Source organism: Halichoerus grypus, chromosome 10 (genome assembly GCF_964656455.1).
Source record: "Halichoerus grypus chromosome 10, mHalGry1.hap1.1, whole genome shotgun sequence".
Taxonomy (NCBI): Eukaryota; Metazoa; Chordata; class Mammalia; order Carnivora; family Phocidae; genus Halichoerus; species Halichoerus grypus.
In genome coordinates, this window is record NC_135721.1 from 100829559 (window position 1) to 100850515 (window position 20957).

The following is a 20957-nucleotide window of genomic DNA, read 5'->3' on the forward strand; positions in this document are numbered from 1 at the left end:
GTCTTTGCCAAATGGCCCCTCTTTGGGCATAGGCCTGTGTTTGCCATCAGGCCTATACAAGGCATGAACAATGGTGGTTGTCAGAAAATGGGCATCTTTCAAGATCTTATTCATACCACATTTTTGTTCTTATAATCAAATGAAAATTGAAAATGAAAAAAGGAAAATTCACTGAAAAATGACCATTTGCCTTTCCTGCCTAGGTTCACCTTTCCTGGCCAGTGAAGATGGTGTGCTTGGAGGAGTGATTGTTCTCCGAACTTGCAGGTGTTCTGCAGAGTCTGACTCCTCCCAAGATAAGCAGACACTTCTAGGTAAGCTGGACATATACCTTAGGTGTGTGTCTTTCTCTTTCATTTTTTTCAAGACACGAAAAGATTTATGTCCATAAGTTAATAATGTTAAGCTATGGGAAGGCCAGAATGCTCTATTGGTATCTACACATGTCTATTCTACTGATCTTTTTGCATAAGTAAACATTAAAAGGTGAATATTCATTTTTAAGTGTATGCTTAAAGCATATTTTTCAAATGGGCTTAGAACCTAGGACCTTTACTAAAGCCCCAATATTAAGAACATTGGACCATGTATTTGTTCCCTGCCTAGTTCCACAAAGCATGGAGATGACCCATAACAACATACACAGCAACAAACATAGAAAGAAGCTTCTTCCTGTTTCCCCTCCCAAAACAGAATCAGAACCATGTGAAGAGCTACTGGCCTCGGAGTCTGTTCTGGCTCCATCGCTTATTAGCTATGACGCCTTTGTGCATCAGTCTTACTGTTCTGTGCCACTTCCTCTTTTGTAAAATAAGGACATCTGCCCTGCCCTCCTCATAAAGCTGTGGTGAAGAAAGGTCAAGTGAGTGTTTTGCAGATTTGCAGATGTCCATCCAGATGTGCGGTTTTGTGTCTAGCCAAGTGTACCACTGGGGTTAAAAACCAGCCAATCCTCCACAAACCTGTGGGACTCCCTCTGCCCACAGGGATGCCTTTTTCTAATCCATTTATCCAGAGGGGACATTTTTTTTTTTTTCAGAGGGGACATTTTTTAAAAATCTGCATAAAGGTACTGCATAAGCTAGGAGGGGGCCTTATATGTTATTTTTTAATTGACTTTTTAAATAATTATATATACATTCAGGAAAGTACACAAATTATAACTGCAACTGCTTGATAAATTATTATAAACTGAACCCACTCATGCAAGCAGATAAAAAGTAGAACTTTACCAGAACCCCCAAAACCCCTGGTAACCCACCCCCATTCTTTACCCCTCCAAAGTGAACCACTATGCTGACTTCTAACACCATGATTAGTTTTGCTGGGGTTTATATTTTATATAAATGGAATCATAGAATATGTACTATGTGTATCTGATGTGCATGTTACATGTGGCAGTAGTTTGTTATTTTCATTGCTGTGTGGTATTCCATTATACAGATACACCACTTGGTATTTATCCATTCTTCCCTAAGTATTTTTTTTTTTAATATAACTGTCGTAGATCATCCACAGGGACTGTGGTAGTTCAACCCTTTCTATAAATTTTCTTACAGAAGGTGTGGGTGGTGCCTGATCTATATTGTATGATTGTTGTGAATTGGTGTAGTACAAGTGAGTCTGTAAATTAGAAAAGCAAGCCTTTCTTATGAGGGTACAAAAGTATTTTTTCTATAGAAGCTGAAAGAGCTTTCATAAAGTTTTCCCCCTAATTTCTCAAAGGGGGAAAAAAATGCACTTTGGATTCTGACTACTAACCTCATATATATATATATTTTTCCTTTTCTCTTTGCACCTAGTATATTTGGTACCCAGGTTGCTCCCAGGAACTGTAGTTTTAAATGGCTGTCTTTTATTAAACCAAGGCAAATTAGCCATTTGCTTCTTTGGTATCTTAATCATTGTTGAATCCTTTGAAGAAATCTTCCATGGTTGGATAGAAGGGAGTTTGTAGGAGGATGTACCTGGGCCTTCCATTAAAACTCAGAATAACCCTTAGGACTGGGGGCCGGACGGGGGTAGTTGCTAAAACTGCTTCATAGACTTTTCCTAGGTTGGAGTATCGGTTCTTTACTGAGCCTGGACTCTTGCCCATTAGAGTTAATCCTGAAAATTATAAGGTTTTTTGGTTGTCGTTTTATTTTTGGTGGTGTAGTATAGAAATGCATATTTAAGGATAAATCATAGCGTTTTTGCTCATCTTAAATAGTTTTTATCACCAAGGTAGTAATTTGTAAACTAATTCCTACTCTCTGTTTCAAAAAGAAGAATGAAATGTAAAGTGTGAATTTCTAAAATAAGTAAAATCTTGTCATTTGTTAAACCTAACTAGAGGAATTAATGTTTGTGAAGTTTATCTTCTAAAACCTGGTGAACATAGGCTAGTATCAACTTATAGATGATACCAACCACATGGATTTTTACATTTGTTCAAAAGAGTAATGTATGTATAGGATAGGAAAGGAGATGTGAAAGTCACCATGGTCACCTCAGTCCCAGAGCCACCAGTCTCTGGTTCTGGTTATTCTTGTTGGAAACACCTGCACTCTATAGAATATGTTCATGCTTCTATTTCTTGATTGGTCAGTAGTTTGTGGCTCCTTTTTGGGGAAAAAAAAAATTAAGAATGTAGTTCACATCACTTTCCTCTCCCTTTTCCTCCTGACTTTGTTAGACTTCTACTCTAACTTGAAATCATAAATTTTAATTTTATTGCAACTGTAACATACTATTTCTTAATTTATTTCTTGATTCCTCAACTTTATACAGTCTCTCAACCATACCTCACGCCTTTGACTATGTAAGTTCAGGAAAGTTCATGTGTTCTTTCTTCTTTCTTTTTTACTCCCAACCCTCACCTCAATCTCTAGCAATGCTGCGATGGTTATTAACATCCACATTCTGTCCTGTAGCTAACTTGTCTTCTACACTTTGATTAGAGGTTCTGAACAGTGATAGTAACCAGCATTGGCAGTACCAAGACTGTATAAATATTACTCACTGCAGATCCCAGTAGTGGAAGATTGGACTCATAAGTGTCTGTCATAAACCTCTGCCTGTAAGAGGAGAATATTTCAAACATCAAGGTCAAGTGGATTCTCCCATGCTATACCCTATCAGTTGCTCCAAAGCAGGCCACAACTTAATTTGCTTTATGTTTGGACCATGACTTCTTATATTGCCTTATAAAACCCTCATGAGAGTTTAACTTCATAAACTCATGGCTCTGTAATGCTTAGTAATATCTAGTAACCAGGAGAGCTCAGAAGTCTTTCTTATGTACAATCCAAATAAAACAATTCCCAAAATGAAAAAAAAAAAACAAACAAGAACTGGATTACTATATCTTGGTCAATCATTTTTCCCCCCAAAGAATAGTATAATTAAAACAGTCTCTAACTTAAGCTTTTTCTGTGTCCACTCTCTTTTCTGAAAATCATAGGTAGTGTTTCCATAACACCACAAGAGCAGTTTCAATCAAACCCCATTGTCACTTGGTGGAGTTTCCAGAAATCCATTACTGAACCCCTCCTCTTGACAAATATATCAATTACAAGAGCCCCAGTGGGGCCACTTCAAGGATGGGATGACTCAAGTACAGGACACTTTCAAGGTTTGTCCTCTGTTTACTGATTTATGAATAGAATTGGTAAATCTCAGGTATGAAGGAATATTCAAAATCCTCTTGTGTGACCCTGTTACATGTGCTTTATCCATAAATTGTTTGCAAGAGATGGAGCTTAATTCCTCTCCCTGAGACTCTCTTACAAGGCATAAGAATATGGCAGTGTGATAGCGTGTGACTTCTGAGGCTAGATCAAAAAAGGCATTGTGACATCCTTCTTGCTTTCTCACTCTCAGAGAGACCAACTGCCATGTATAGACAGGCAGCACTGTGGAGAGGTCTACATGGCAAAGAACTCTGACCTTCTTCCAAAAGCCAGCAAGACACTGGGGCTTCTTGCTAATAGCCTCAGCTCTGAATGAACTTTCAGATGACTGCAGCAGCCTTGCACAGATTTCTTGACTGAATCTCATGAGGGAGAGTGTAAGTGTCTGAGTGAGAATCACCTAACAAAGCCACTCCTGAATTCCTAACCCACAGAAATTGAGATAGTAAATGTTTGTTGTTTTAAACCACTACATTTTGGGGTAATTTATGCCAAAATAGATGACTAACAAACCTTTTAAATCCTCTCACTGCCAAATGAGCCTCTAGTTTGTCTAAAGAGCTACAGTAACAAATCAAGGTGCTCTCTTGCATCTTTAGGCAGCTGAGACTATCAGATTGCATCAGTGGATCCTGGTTTTCTTCTTTGGGATCCTCTGAGACAAATGGGATCAGTGTCCTCCTACTTTATAGTCCCTAGTTACTCTTTTCTAGACTATCTTGTTAGCTGCTCTGACTCTATTCCTATCCCACCTCCATACAGTTACCAGACTTTTCTCTCGCTGGCCCAGAGAACCTAACCATGGGCTCAGAAATGGGCAGTCAGGAGAGAAGCAGGCTGCCCTGAAGCAGAAAGGGCAAAAATGAGAACCTGACCTAATGGTGGCTTAGAGAGACCAATCCCAGGCTCAGAGGGATAGTGGTCAAAAGAAGGGCCACATAAGTATATGTAATCAGTTTACTATATGTCTAAGCTAAATGTTGAATAACTTTCTCTGTGTGTTAAAGTAAAGTCAAAACCTGTGTCTCTTACTATCACTCCCTGCTTTCAATTTTTCTGTGAGGATGCATCCATACTCCTGCCTCTGCTGGTCATTTCCCTAGAAGACAGATAGGAACTACTTAACTTGATGGGAAAGTCCTCCCCTGATCTAACCCCGGAACATGCTTTCATTGTCATTTCCAATTAGTCCTTTCCCTCTACACAGCCTCAGCGCCCCCAGTTCTGGGCACTCCAGATTGCTTGGTCTTCTTCCAGAGGGTCCTGTTTTTTCCCCAATAACTTTCACATGCTTTTACCTGTGCTTGGAATGCCTTGGGCCAGTTACATTCCTTCTTTAAAGACCCAGGACAGATAAGAATCTTCTTAGAATCCTTTGGAAACCCTTTTCCCCAGGTAATTTGTTCCTTCCTTGTGTTTTTTTTTTTTTTTTTTTGCAACATGCAATTGGCATCCCTTGTAACACTCGCCATGACATGTGTTAGAGTGTCTATCCCTCCCTCTAGGCCAGCACCTCTTAAGCTTTTTTCTGAGCCCACTTATTTGACAGGAATAGATCACAGATCTCTGAGCCCCAGTGATTCACATGGAGGATCAGGGATTTAAAATATCTTTCCAAGTGCTAGAAGATTCCACAGCCTCTGAGAATCACACCACCAGATTGTGAACCATTTGAGGGCAAGGACTGTGTCATATCCAATCTTGTACCCACCCTCCATAGTAGGCTCCACTGATTATTAAATAAACGAATTAAGTGTCAAATGGAATTTCCTTATTGATTTTTTAGCAGAAATTTTAAATTGACACTCTTCCAGAAAAATGAAATGTCACATAAAGTATCCTTACATGCTCTAAAAACAATCCAAAACAGTATGGCTCGGAAATGTTGGATAATGACAAGTGTCCGGAAACAAGAAGATTTGGAGACAGTCAAAAATGGATCACAGAAGATAACCTCTACAAACAGCCTTGTAAAAAGGACAGTTTGGATGTAAATGTGTTTGCAACACCCATCCCTCCACCTCCCACTCCCCAGATCATGAGATGCTGGCAAAGCCCAGCCTACAAATCACTGCTTTAACGCAAAGCAAATGCTTCTCCCTGGAGTGAAACAGCTGAAAAGAATTAATTTTCTCTCTGCTTTTAGAGAAAAAAAAAAAACCCAATATATATTTTACCTGCTAAAGTACAATTACATGTGCTTTCCAGGCCTGTACAGAGAGCTTTATTGAGGCTGCTGTATATAGTATGGCTAATAATTGTGTAAACAGAGGCACATCAAGCCTTCCAGTGGAAAAAAAAATGAGTCTTTTTCTGTTTTAAACTTGTGATTTGACACAAGTAATTAGAATATATGCAAATACATGGCATAAATAGCCAATCTCACTATATGGGTGCATTTCTCTCCTTATAGCTTGCCCTCACTGTACTGGTGGGAGCCTGACAGACTTTGTAAAGTTCAGGGGTCCCTGCCTTAGAATGGTTACTAGGAAGCAGTGAATATGGGGATCAATGAGAAACAGACTCCATATATTTAAGGAAAATCTTAAGCAATTCAGGATAGGAGGCATAGGGGCTCCTAGGGGCAAAAAGACTGTGTGTTTGACCAGTGACCTCTGTGCCACTGTTGGGAGTCCTTCATCCTAAATAGATTTGAGGCACTCAGTTCAGCCAGAGCCTGATCATCTGATGAACACATACGGCAATTGTTACTCCCCCATTAAGCTAGCCTCACCTTACGCAGAGAATAACTCCAGGTTCCTTACTATCCAGGAATATGTTCATTATGCTGATAATTAAGTGTTGTACATGATATTGCTTCTAATTGTCCAGCTACCCCTTCTTTCCCTGTTTTTCATCTTAACTATGAAATGTTTCATATATTTTTAAAAGAATGTAATAAATTTGTAAGTTATAAAGGATAATAATAAAATGAACACCTGTAGACCTGCCACCCCGCTTAAGAAATTGCCCATTACCCATCTCTTTGAAGCCCCCATGTGGGCCTGACTTTATATAAATGGTATGATAAATGGTATGTCATATGATTTCTTCTATGAGAATTTTTGCAGTTTCTTACATAATTACTTGAAAGAATAATGAATCCTTCCATCATTTTAGACTTAGCTCTATCAAATTAAATAGTTTTTCACTTGCCAATTAGAACTTAAATGTGGCATTCCCTCCCCTCCTTTGCAGAACAGGCGAAGTTCTTTATCAAGTACTCTTTTTGTCACTGTTACCAAACATGCTATGGTTTAAAAATAAAAAATGTTAGATTGAGTTGATGCTTCCTGGAACATTAAAAAGATAAAAGGTCATTTTACTGTAAGTTAAAATTCCAAACTGCCTTTTGGTTTTACTGGCATTAAAAATTTGGCAAGCACACATAAACACATGCACTTCAAAGGAGCTTCATTCTGGGGGCCCCAGCAGTATCACTGATTTCCATTTCATGGCACATGCCACCATGAGCACTTATGACTAGGCATTCTGTTGGGCTCACATGATCATAAAAATAACTCTCAGAGAGAAGGCAAATTAGCTATTAGACTGGTAGTGGGAAAAGAGGTACTGATGGATGCTTATCTGATGTTAATAACTTGTCTTAGAAATATAACTAAAACTTTGTTCTATAAGAGGGTCCAGTGTCATGGTTGGAAGCTTTTTTCTTTTTCTTTTTTAAATTTTTATTTAAGTTCCAGTTAGTTAGCATACACTGTAATATTAGTTTCAGGTGTACAATATAGTGATTCAACACTTCCATATAACACCTAGGGAAGTGGGTAGAAGCTTATTTCTTTAGTGCCCCAGCAATGCTTTGGAATTCAAAGGTGGCCAGATGTAGGGACTGTAGACTTGATTATAGAAGTTGGTACCATCACAAAATTGGGAGCTGCTGAGCTTCTCACAATAGGTACCTTATTTTGCTATTTATGCTAAAATATGTTTATGAAATAATTAAAACCACACAAGGCATTTGTTTTATCCCATACAGAAAAAATGTAAAGATCTTTGTTTACATTAGCTTTTTTTTCCCCTAAGGGTACTGATTAGGTGATCTAAAAGCTTTTTTGTCTTTTCCTTTAGTTTGTGAGCATGTGGACAAAACCAGTAATATTAGTTATAGTAAACTCAGAGCACAAAATTATAATGTCACAAGAAGGAAAGGAAAATGAAATCATATGAAGCTGAAGGCTGAGTTGTACAGTATATTGATTGGTTAGTTTGAACAGACCTTGTAGTACAGTTGGTGGATGTGGATAAATAAATAAATCCATATATTATAATGCTCATAATAAATTGTAGAGTTCTTTTCATGGTTGTAAAGTTGCTTCTCCATATTGTAACCTAATTTTTTTTATCATCAGATATTTGAGAGTAACTATGATTTTAGAATCTGTGAAAACCACATATTCATGAAGGAAGAATAGAGTGTATGTAAACAATATTATTATGGACCTTTTATGAATGTGGTAGAACCCAGTTCATTCATTAGCATTAATCGTGGGAAGTGTAGTACTAGCTGTAATCTAACCATGTAGTACTTTTTTTTTTGGCCACAAAATTTTCCATTTGATATAAAGAATACAAAGATTTATGAATAGAATTCTAGTGATTATGTAATTCTTATTACTGTGGTTCTCCTAAAACTCTCAGAAAAATATTTTGACAAATTTTATAGTCAGTTTTCATCTGCTCAAATGGTAATAGAGATCACTCTAACATGAAATAAATCCTAAAAAAATATTTGTTGAATGAATGAAATCATGTTTCAATAAAACTTGTTTCACTGAATGCTTTTCTGTTCAGCAGAGAACTTCCATGTTGCAGCCAGTGGCCCTTATTTCCAGTTTCTAATACAATAAAATGATAAAAGGGGTGCCTGGGTGGGTCAGTCGGTTAAGTGTCCGACTCTTGATTTCGGCTCAGATCATGATCTCGGGGTCGTGGGATCGAGCCTCGAGTCGGGCTCTGCCAGCGGGGAGTCTGCTTGAGATTCTCTCTCTCCCTCTCCCTGTTCCCCTCCCCCCGCTCATGCTCTTTCTCTCTCAATAAATAACTCTAAAAATAAATAAAATGATAAAAAAAAGGAAAAGAACCAAATTGTCCTTTGAGGCTTATATTACTATTTGACCGACATTCTTCTCTTCCTTTTCAATCAGCATCCTTCTTTAGTCTTGAACAAATCAGAGTGAGCCTTGGAAAGAGAAAATAGTTATTTTCTTGGCTTAGTATAAATGGGGCTCTATAGAACTTCAATCCCATCCCTCCTAAAACAGTTCAGTCGTGAAAGTTTTTCAGAGAGGTGAGCCAACTCAGAGCTACTTAATGGCCACAATGGAACATACAAGATATGAATCTTAAAGATTCCATGTCAGGACAGTAAAGTATCCCTGTATGAACCCCATTCTGGGTTATAAGGAACCTAACAACCAGGAGGGAAAATCTACAGAGATAAGAGGAGGCTCTTCTGTTTACAGTTCCTCATTCTTCCCATTTTAAAAATGAGCTTATCTTTATTTAGTAAGATATAACTTAAAGCACTGTGCAGAATGTCTGAGGATAAGCCATTCCACCTAAGTCTAAGGAGCAGCAGCTGACTTGGCAACTGTCCGGTCCAAGACGGTTCTGATTTTAAAGTTCTGTTTTCCTTGCAAGAAGTCTGGGATGTGAAGCCAGGCAGAGGGGTTTTAAATGGGTGCGGAAGCCAGTGCAGCTGGGGGTTGTTAACAACAATTGGAGAACAACAATTTTTTTTTTTTTTTTTAAAGGGGTGGCTGAGAACTTCTCTCTGGCTAGAAAAGAGAATCCATTTGGTAGAGAAAACTTGCTTGCAACCCTAGTAAAGAAATTTTGTTTGCTTAAACAGAATGACCTGTGAATCATTTTGAAAGAGAAAGAGGTATCCTGGCGGAGGGAGCATTTTGCAAGGTGGGGGGGGGGGGCTTGTAGCTCTAATATTAACTAGTGAAGGTGGTGATTTAAGTGTCACTAGGAGTCAAAGCCTTGCATAGGGGCTAAAGGCTGTCTCATATAGTGGAAGGACATTAAAACTAAAGTAGAACCACTCTTGTGCATTATACTTGTGCGTGTATTTATTTATTCCAATGCATTAAATGCAGCTTTCCAGAAAAGCTAGCCTCTAAGATTATGTGCAAATCCATTTCGGATGTGCCTGTAATACCATTAACCTGTAATCCTTTTTTTAAAAAAGATTTTTATTATTTATTTATTTGAGAGAGAGTGAGAGAAAGCAGGGAGAGGAGTAGAGGGAGAGGAACAAGCAGACTCTGTGCTGAGTGCAGAGCCCGATGTGGGGCTTGATTTTACAAACCTGAGATCGTGACCTGAGCCGAAATCAAGAGTCGGATGCTCAACTGACTGAGCCACCCAGGAGCCCCTAACATGTCATTCTTGAAGAGCACAGGCACAGCACATCCCACCTAACCCATTCTCTGGCACTGGAACAGGATCTGTACTACTGGCCTTTTTTCACATCACGCTTATGTGATATGATGTGTTGTCAAGTCACTTGGTAAAGAAGAAGCTTGCCAAATCCCTGTGACCATCTTTTACATGTTAATCTATTTTAGTCTGGCTTTGGGTATTCTTAAAGTTTTCTGATGAAGGTCTTTTCATGGTCTGGTCATTTTCAGTAGCCTCACAATGGCTTTTTCTTTTTCTTTCTTTCTTTCTTTCTTTCTTTCTTTCTTTCTTTCTTTCCTTTCTTTCAGATTTATTTATTTATTTGAGAGATAGTGTGTGTGTGATTGGAAGGAGGGGCAGAGGGAGAGAGAATCTTGAGCAGACTCCCTGCTGAGCACAGAGCCCGACTCGCGGCTCGATCCCAGGACCCTGGGATCATAACCTGAGCGGAAACCAAGAGTTGGGCGCTCAACTGATGGAGCCACTCAGGTGCCCCTTGGGCTTTGGCTTTCTAAAAAACAGTAGGCTTTTCAAATGAGTAATTGAGATGTAAACAGTCACCAGCCACTGGCAAAGAAACAGGGCACTTTCCCACACTCAGATATGTCATTCCAGGCCATTCATTTATCCTATATGTTGCTTCAGTTCATGATTCTCTACATGGAATAATTATACATGGAAAAGTCCCGGTACTATGATATAACATCTGCCCAGTTTGCTGTATTATTAGAATCATTTCTTAATACTCTTCCCATAAATTTCCATTTTAGGTGTATTAAACAATTTCAAATTTAGTCCCTAAAAATCAAGAAACAAATTATAGACTTCTAGATATTACTCATGGTAAGAAATGCTATTCATATTATTTTTTGCCTCTATGTAACTGTATTTGAGCTAATTTTGTACTACCCTTTACCAGGTTTTAATTGTAAATTAGGACTTAATTAGATAGTTATAAAAGTTTGTGATATAAACTGCCCTTGAGACAATAAATGTTTTCTACTTATTTTTTTTTTTTTTAAGATTTTATTTATTTGACAGAGAGACAGCGAGAGAGGGAACACAAGCAGGGGGAGTGGGAGAGGGAGAAGCAGGCTTCCCACTGAGCAGGGAGCTCGATGCAGGGCTCAATCCCAGGACCCTGGGATCATGACCTGAGCCGAAGGCAGACCCTTAATGACTGAGCCACCCAGGTGTCCCGTGTTTTCTACTTATTTTTTAAAGCTTGTAGTGGTTTTGGAATTTTTAAATTTCTAACAGGAATAAATTTTTGTTTTGTTTGTTTTAATTGCTCTTTAAACATAACAGGTTTTGCCCTAAATATATATGCCCAGTGTAAATTTATGTAGGGACTTATTCATGGTCCTTCATAAGATTTAGTCATATTTTAGATAGTCATGAGACATGAAACAATTTGAAAGCATTAGATCATTTCACATCATAATAAAGCATTCTCATGAAGGATAATTAAAAATATATGGTAACATCTCATTACATCAAATTTCAGAAGTTTAGAATGTCATAATCTAAATAAGGAAGAAATTCTTAATAGATAACATAGATTAATAGGGTAATTGAGATTCCTAGGGGCATTTTTAAAAAATAGGAAATAAACCAAAATAGGACAAAATTCAGAAATTTCAGGAAAGGATATATGGTAAAAAATAGGTTGCCTTCCATTAAACTCCTTTAACCAAACAGTTCTCTTTATAATAGCAACTACTGTTGCCAGTTCCTAAAATATTCTTCCAGAGAGATCCCATGTATTTACATATTCATCCATGGTACCCTCTTATTTTCTTCCACAAAAATGGCAGCACTATCTTTATATCATTGTCTACCTTGCCTTTTATTTTAGATAAACTATCTATCTTGTAAATAAGTATTTTTTCAAACAAAAGCATGTCATATTAATGAGGTCTAAAGTCAATTTAGTGAGTCAGAGGCAGAATCTTTTAAATATGGTGGATAGAATATAAAGAACCCAGTAGTATAAACCAATGCGTGGTAAGTAAAAGGGTAGGTATTATTTTGTGAAATTTCATTTATAAAGAAGTGTATATACTAAGTGACAACATGTGGGACTTTTTAATTTTGTTTTTGTTAATATTGTGATTCATGGTCAGAAAGTTTCAAAAATACTCAGTGTAGATGGTTCCATACCTCCTATGTAGAGCTTCTTCCTTTGTTTTTAATTGTTGCGTAGTATTCCACTATATAGAGTACCATGGTTATTTATATATACTCCCACCAATAGGCAACTGAGCTACTTCCAGTTTCTTCCTAATTAAAACTACTTCAGTGAGTATCTTTGTAAATATGTTATTTCATACATATAAAAGCATATCTATAGAATAATTACCTAGAAGTAGAATTACTAGGTCAAAGACTATGTCATTTTAATAACTACAGTCAGTCCTCAATATTTGCAGATTTCATATTTGCTCATTTTCCTACTTGCTGAAACTTATTTGTAATTTCAAAATCAGTACTCCTGACACTTTCACAGTCATTTGTAGGCACATGCAGAGTGGTAAAGAATTTGAGTCACCTGACATGCACATTCCCAGCTGAGGTGAGCAGGGTGAATCTTTGCCTTCATGTCTCAGCATCCTCTTTGTAGCTTGTTTAATGACATGTTCTTCACATTTTTGTGCCTCTGCTGATGATTTCACTGTTTAAAATGGCCCTGAAGCAGCTCAGCAACACCATTAAGTATAATAACATTCATGTTATTGGGATCCCAGAAGAAGAGAAAGAAGAGGGGGCAGAAAATTTATTTGAAAAAATAATAGCTGAAAGGTTCCCAAATCTAGGGAAGGAAACAGAAATCCAGATCCAGGATGTACAGAGATTCTCCCCAACAAAATCAACCTAGGGAGGTCCACACCAAGACATACAGTAATTAAGATGGCAAAAAGTAGTGATAAAGTGAGAATTTTAAAAGCAGCAAGAGAGAAAAAAGCAGTTACATACAAGGGAAACCTCTATTGAGGCTATCAGCTGATTTTTCAATAGAAACTTTACAGGCCAGAAAGGAGTAGCATGACATATTCAAAGTACTGAAAGGAAACAGTCCACAGCCAAGAATACTCTCCAGCAAGGCTATCATTCAGAACAGGAGAGATAAGGAGTTTCCCAGACAAACAAAAGTTAAAGGAGTTCATGACTACTAAACCAGCCCTACAAGAAATGTTATAGGGGGACTCTTTGAGTTGAAAGGAAAGACCATAAACAAGGGTAAGAAAAGTAGGAAGCACAAATGCCGTAAAAATAAGTATATCTATAAAAATCAGTCAAGGGACTCACAGAATATAAGGATGTAAAATATGACACCATATACCTAAAATGTGGGGAGGAGAGGAGTAAAAAATGAGTTCAAACTTAAGCAACCATCAGCTTAATATAGACTCCATTATGCAGAAGATGTCATATACAAACCGAAAGGTAACCAAAAATCAAAAACCAGTAATAGATATGCAAAAACTAAAGAGAAAGGAATCCAAGTATATCACTAAAGAAAGTCAACTAATTGTGAGAGAAGAGAGCAAGAGAAGAAAGGAACAGAGAAAGGCTACAAAACAACCATAAAACAAGTAACAAAATGGCAACAAATGCATACCTAATAATAATTACTCTGAATGTAAATGGACTAAACACTTCAATCAAAAGACATAGGGTGATGGAATGGATTAAAAAAAAAAAGACCCATCTATATGCTGCCTACAGGAGAGTCATTTCAGACCTAAAGTCACATACAGATTGAAAGTGAAGGGATAGAGAAGCATCTACCATGCAAATGGATTTGAAAAGAAAGCCAGGGTAGCAATACTTATATAGGACAGAATAGACTTTTTTTTTTTTTTTAAGAGAGAGAGAGCAGAAAGAGAGAGAGAGAATCCGAAGCCAGCTCCACATCCAGCATGGAGCCCAATGTGGGGCTCAATCCCACAACCCCAAGATAATGACCTGAGCTGAAATCAAGAGTTGGACACTTAACCAACTGAGCCACCCAGGGCCCCTATGCCAAAGTAGACTTTAAAACAAAGACTGTAACAAGAGACAGACACTATATAATCATTAAGGGCACAATCCAACAAGAAGTATATAACAATTGTAAATATTTAGGCAACTACATGGGAGCACCCGAATACTTAAAGCAGTTAATAACAAACATAAAGGAACTAATCAATAATAATAAAATAATAGTAGGGGACTTCAACACTCCACTTATATCAGAGGACATCTGTCCAAACAGAACATCATCCAAATAGAAAATCAACAAGGAAACAGTGGCTTTGAATGACACATTGGACAAGACAGATTTAACAGATAAATTCAGAATATTCCATCCTAAAACAGCAGAACACACATTCTTTTCAAGTGCACATGGAACATTCTCCAGAATAGATCACATATTAGCCCACAAAACAAATCTCAACATGTTCAAAGAGATTGAAGTCATTCCATGCATTTCTTCTCACCACAATGCTATGAAACTAGAAATCAACCACAAGAAAAAAATCTGGAAAGAGAAAAAACATATGGAGGTTAAATAACATGCTACTAAACAATGAATGAGTCAACCAAGAAATCAAAAAGGAAATAAAAAAATACATGGAGACAAATGAAAATGAAAACACAACAGTCTGAAATGTTTGGGATGCAGCAAAAGCTGTTTTAAGAGGGAAGGTTATAGCGGCCTGCCTCAAGAAGCAAGAAAAATCTCAAACAACCTAACCTTACACCTAAAGAGGCTAGAAAAAGAAGAAGAAACAAAACCCCAAACCCATAGAAGGAAATAAATAATAAATATTAGAGCAGAAATAAATGAAATATAAACTAAAAACAACAACAACAACAATAGAACAGATCAGTGAAAGGAGGAGTTGGTTCTTTGAAAAGATCAACAAAATTGATAATCATTAGCCAGACTCATCAAAAAGAGAGTGGGGGCACCTAGGTGGCTCAGTTGGTTGAGCATCCGACTCTTGATCTCAATTCAGGTCTTGATCTCAGAATCATGAGTTCAAGCCCCACACTGGACTCCACGCTGGGTGTGGAGCCTACTTTAAAAACAAAAACAAAACTGAAAAGACAAAAAAAAAAAAAAAAGAGAGAAGGAAAATTCAAAATCAGAAATGAAAGAGAAGTAACAACACCACAGAAATGCAAAGGATTCTAAGAGAATATTATGACACATTATATGCAAACAAATTGGACAACCTAGAAGAAATGGATAAATTCAAACTACCAGGAAGAAATAGAAACTAAACTACCAGGAAGAAATAGGAACCAAACTACCAAGAAGAAATAGAAAATTTGAACAGACTGATTATCAGCAATGAAATTGAATCAGTAATCAAAAAACTCCCAACAAGCTAAAGTCCAGGACCAGATGGCTTCACAGGCAAATTCTACCAAACATTTAAAGAAGCATTAATACCTCTTCTTCTCAAACTATTCCAAAACATAGAAAAGGAAGGAAAACTTCCAAATTCATTCTGTGAGGCCTACATTAGCTCTACAAGAGAAGAGAACTACAGACCAATATCTCTGATGAACATAGATGCAAAAATCCTCAACAAAATATAGCAAGCCGAATCCAACAACACATTAAAAAAATCATTCACCATGATCAAGTGGCATTTATTCCCAGGATGTAAGTGTGGTTCAGTATTCACAAATCAATATGATTCATCACATCAATAAGAGAAAGGATAAAAACCATATGATCATTTCAATAGATGCAGACAAAGTATTTGACAAAGTACAACATCCATTCATGATAAAAACCCTCAACACAGTAGGTTTAGAGGGAACATACCTCAACATAATAGAGGCCATAAATGAAAAACCCGCAGCTAACATCATACTCAATGATGAAAAACTGAAAGCTTTCTCCCTAAGATAAGGAATAAGACAAGGATATCCACTCTTACCACATTTATTCAACATAATACTAGAAGTTCTAGCCACATCAGTCAGATAAGAGGATGGAATAAAAGGCATGCAAAATGGTGAGGAAGAAGTAAAACTTTCACTATTTGCAGATGACATTATACTATATTCAGAAAACCCTAAAAACTCCACCAAAAAACTACTAGAAGTGATAAATGAATTTGGTAAGGTCACAGGGTACAAAGTCATTGTACAGAAATCTGTTGCATTTCTATACATAATAATGAAGCAATAGAAGGAGAAATTATGAAAGTAATCCCATTTATAATTGTACCCAAAATAATAAAATATCCGGGAATAAATTAGTCAAGGAGGTGAAAGACCTGTACTCTGAAAACTATAAAACATTGTTGAAAGAGACTGAAACACACAGAAAAGGAAAGACATTCCATGCTTATGGATTGGAAGAATAAATATTGTTAAAATATCCATACTACCCAAAGCAACCTACAGATTTAATGCAATCCTTATCAAAATACCAACAGCATTTTTCACAGGACCAGAACAAGCAATTCTAAAATTTGTATGGAACCACAAAAGACCCTGAATAGCCAAAACAATCTTGAAAAAGAAAAACTAAGCTGGAGGTATTATAATTCCAAATGTGAAGTTATACTACAAAGCTCTAGTGATCAAGACAGTATGGGACTGGCACAAAAATAGACACATTGATCACTGGAATAGAACAGAAACTCCAGAAATGAACCCCACAACTATATGGTCAGTTAATCTTCCACAAAGCAGGAAAGAATATCTAATGGGAAAAAAGCAGTCTCTTCAAAAAATGGTGTTGAGAATACTGGACAGCAACATGCAAAAGAATGAAACTGGACCACTTTGTTACACCAAACACAAAAATAAATTCAAAATGGATTGAAGACCTAAATGTGAGACCTTAAACCATAAAAATCCTAGAAGAGAACACAGGCAGTAACTTCTTTGACATTGGCTATAGCAGCTTCTTTCTAGATATCTCTGAGAGAAGGGAAATAAAAGCAAAAATAAACTATTAAGACTACATCAAAATAAAAAGCTTCTGCATAGTGAAGGAAACAATCAGCCAAACTAAAAGCCTGCGGAATGGGAGAAGATATTTATAAATGACATGTCTGATAAAAGGTTAGTATCCAAAATATATAAAGAATGTATAAAACTCAACACCCCAAAAACAACCCAATTAAAAAATGAGCAAAAGACATGAACAGACATTGCTCCAAAGAAAATATACAAATAGCACACGAAAAGATGCTCAACATCACTCATCATCAGAGGAATGCAAATCAAAACTACAGTGAGATATCACCTCACACCTGTCAGAATGGCTAAACTCCATACAAGTGTTGGCAAGGATGTGGAGATAAAGGAACCCCCTGCACTGTTGGTGGGAAGGCAAACTGGTGCAGCCACTGTAGAAAACAGTATGGAGGTTCCTCCAGAAGTTAAACATGTAATTACCCTCTTGCACTGTTTGTGGGAATGCAGACTGGTGCAATCACTATGGAAAATGGTATGGGGAGATCCTCAGAAAGTTAAAAACAGAACTACCCTACAATCCAGCATTCAAAGTACTAGTGTTAAAAATACAAAAACACTAATATGGAGGGATACATGCACCACTATGTTTATTGCAGCGTTATTTACAATGGCCAAATTATGGAAGCATCTCAAGTATCCATTGATAGATGAATGGGTAAAGAACATGTGGTATATATGTATAATAGAATATTATTCAGCTGTAAAAGAATGAAATTTTGCCATTTTCAACAACATGGATGGAGCTAGAGAGTATAATGCTAAGTGAAATAAGTTAGAGAAAGATAAATACCATATGATTTCAGTCATATTTTGAATTTAAGAAACAATAAAAACAGAAGAGAGAGAGAAAGGCAAATCAAGAAAAAGACTCTTAATTATAGAGAACAAACTAATGGTTACCAGAGGGGTGGTCGGTTGGGGGGATGGGTGAAATTGGTGATGGGGATTAAAGAGCACAGTTTTCATGATTAGCATTGAGTAATGTATAGAATTGTTGAGTCATTATATTGTACATTTGAAACTAATATGACACTCTATGTTAACCATACTGGAATTAAAATTAAAATCTTACTAAAATTTAAAAAAATAAAGCGGCCCCCAAGCTCAGTGCTGAAGTGCTGCCTAGTGTTTCTTTGTGCAAGGAGGTTGTGCTGTCTTGTGGAGAAAACGTGTGTTCGATAAGCTTCCTTCAGGCAAGAGTTATAATGTTGTTGGCTATGAGTTCAAAGTTAATGAATCAACAATATTGTACATCCAGAAAAAGGAAGAGGAAATTCATTGAATTGTATGTGAGGCTGCTCCAGAAACTGCTAAAGTAACATCTGTGTGCATGATGAAGCCATGGAAAAGCTGGAAAAGTACTCAACTTGTGGATTCATGAGATAATGACCAATGAACAGAGCATAGGGGACAGCATTATTGTGAGGCTGAAAACCAAAGAAATTCCTAAGCAGGTTATCCAGCATCAGGAAAATGTTAAACTCTTCTTTGCTTATGTTGTGTTATAAAGAAAGATTATGTATAATTAATTACTTATAAGAAAAATATATTAAATAAGATGTTTTACACAGAAACACATAAAATAAGGTTACTTATTGATTGAAAATGTTGTGACAAGAGGCTTGTAGGAACCTAACCCTATATTTCCCTTAGGAGCAATGGCTCAGTGTTTGCTAATTCAGTGTTCATGGCAACCTTATAGAACATAACTACCACAAATTGCAAGGATATATTTTCAAATGGCCATGCCTCCATAATTAGTAGGTGAGAGTGCTTTTTTCTCCACCCCCAGCTAACATAATGTTTCAAACTTTTGATATCTGATAACCTGATAGTTGAATAACGGTATTTTGTGGTTTTAACTTGCATTTCTTTTAGTATGAGAAATGTAGAACTTCTTTTCATGTTTTAGAGCCAATTATATTCCTTTTGTCCTTTTCTCATTGATTTGTGAATCTTTATATATGAAGAAAATTAGCCCTTTTTCTGTGCTACAAATTGCAGATATTTTCCTTAGTGTGTCATTTATCTCTTGACCTTTTTTCCCCATATGGCAAAAGGAAATATCGTAAACATTTTTAATGTAGTCAAATGTATTGATCTTGTCTTTTGTAGCCTCTGGGTTTTGTTACAGTTTTAAGAGTTAATATCCAAAATCTATAAAGAACTTACCAGTCTCAACACCCAAAGAACAAATAACCCAGTTAATAAATGGGCAGAAGACATGAATAGACACTTTTCCCAAGAAGACATCCAGTTGGCTAACAGACATGAAAAGATACTCAATATCACTCATCATCAGGGAAATACAAATCAAAACCACAATAAGATACCTCCTCACACCTGTCAGAATGGCAAAAATTAACAACACAGAAACAAATGTTAGCAAGAATGCAGAGAAAGGGGAACCCTCCTGCACTGTTGGTGGGAATACAAGCTGGTGCAGCCACTCTGGAAAACAGTATGGAGGTTCCTCAAAAAGTTAAAAATAGAGCTATCCTACGACCCATCAATTGCACTACTGGGTATTTACCCAAAGGATACAAAAATACAGATTTGAAGGGGTACATGCATCCCAGTGTTTATAGCAGCATTATCAACAATAGCCAAACTATGGAGAGAGCCCAAATGTCCATCGACTGATAAATGGATAAAGAAGAGGTGGTAAATATACACAGTGGAATATTACTTAGCCATCAAAAAGAATGAAATCTTGCCATTTGCAATGACATGGATGGAACTGGAGTGTATTATGCCAGGTGAAATAAGTCATTCAGAAAAAGACAAATACCATATGATTCCACTCATATGTGGAATTTAAGAAACAAAACAGATGAACATATGAGAAGGGGGGAAAATAGGAGAAAGGGAAACCAACCATAGGAGACTCTTAACAATAGAGAACAAACTCTATTGTTAAGAACAAACAGGGTTGATGGAGGGATGTGGGTGGGGGTGGGCTACATGGGTGATGGGTATTAAAGAGGGCACTTGTTGTGATGAGCACTGGGTGTTGTTTGTAAATAATGAATCGCTGAATTCTACTCCAGAAACCAATATTGCATGTATGTTAACTAAAATTTAAATAAAAATAAAAATTAAAAAAATATTCTAAAAAAATAAATAAAAATAAAAGCTTTTCTTAAGAGATATCTAAGAGTTGTGTTTAATGTTTTGTTGGTCCTTTGGTGTTTTTAATGAATTTAATCCTCGCAATATATAACACTAATTATAAATCTTCTAAGCAGTGTAAATTTCAAAGCAATAGAACAATGGAAGGTCACCAGGTTTTGGAATCCAAAGTCCTGTTTGAATTGTAGTTTGTGCACTTACTAAAATGACCTAAGCCATGTTACTTACCTGCTCTTAGCCTCAGGTTCCCCATCCAGGCCTTACTGTGTTCTATTACAAAAGACAGTGCCTGGCATATGATGGATTCTCATTGTTAGTTTCTCTCTCTCCTACTTCCCTAAAGCCCTTGATCAAGAAATATTTTGTTAAATTAACTTGAGTTAAGACATACACTTTTAAATAAACAGGATTTCTTTTCAAAAGCATTCTATAATTTAAATTATAAATGATTACTGTTGAGTTTCTCAAGTTAGCCTGAACTAGTAACTCATACATCCATATTTGAATTGTAGGTGTTAAAAATAGTGTGTCAGTACAATGCACATTGCAAAAATACATTTTTTGGTAATAAATGTTTGTGGAAAGAATAAATGAAGATTGAATTTCTAGACACTGAGTTACTTTCTTTAAGAACTCCTAAACTATGTCTAGAAACTTCACTGGCAACCCTTCAATATAAAACTATTGTTTAATGAAGTCAGTCATTGTACCCAATTTATCCCGTTT

General features: G+C 36.7%; 1 protein-coding gene across 7 annotated transcripts in view; it reads left to right on the forward strand.

Moving 5' to 3' along the window:
* Nucleotides 1-20957, forward strand: part of TASP1 (taspase 1) — a 295816-nt gene that overhangs the window by 232937 nt on the left and 41922 nt on the right. For 6 of the 7 annotated variants that reach the window (XR_013441943.1, XR_013441945.1, XM_078056923.1 and 3 more), the window contains one exon: nt 204-314. Coding sequence is in view for 4 of the 7 variants with exons in the window: in XM_078056923.1 (XP_077913049.1) it covers nt 204-314 (111 nt within the window). In the remaining 3 variants the exon portion in view is untranslated. Of the gene's footprint in view, nt 1-203; nt 315-3445; nt 3507-20957 lie in introns of those variants that run through there. The other variant, XR_013441944.1, reaches the window with a different exon arrangement.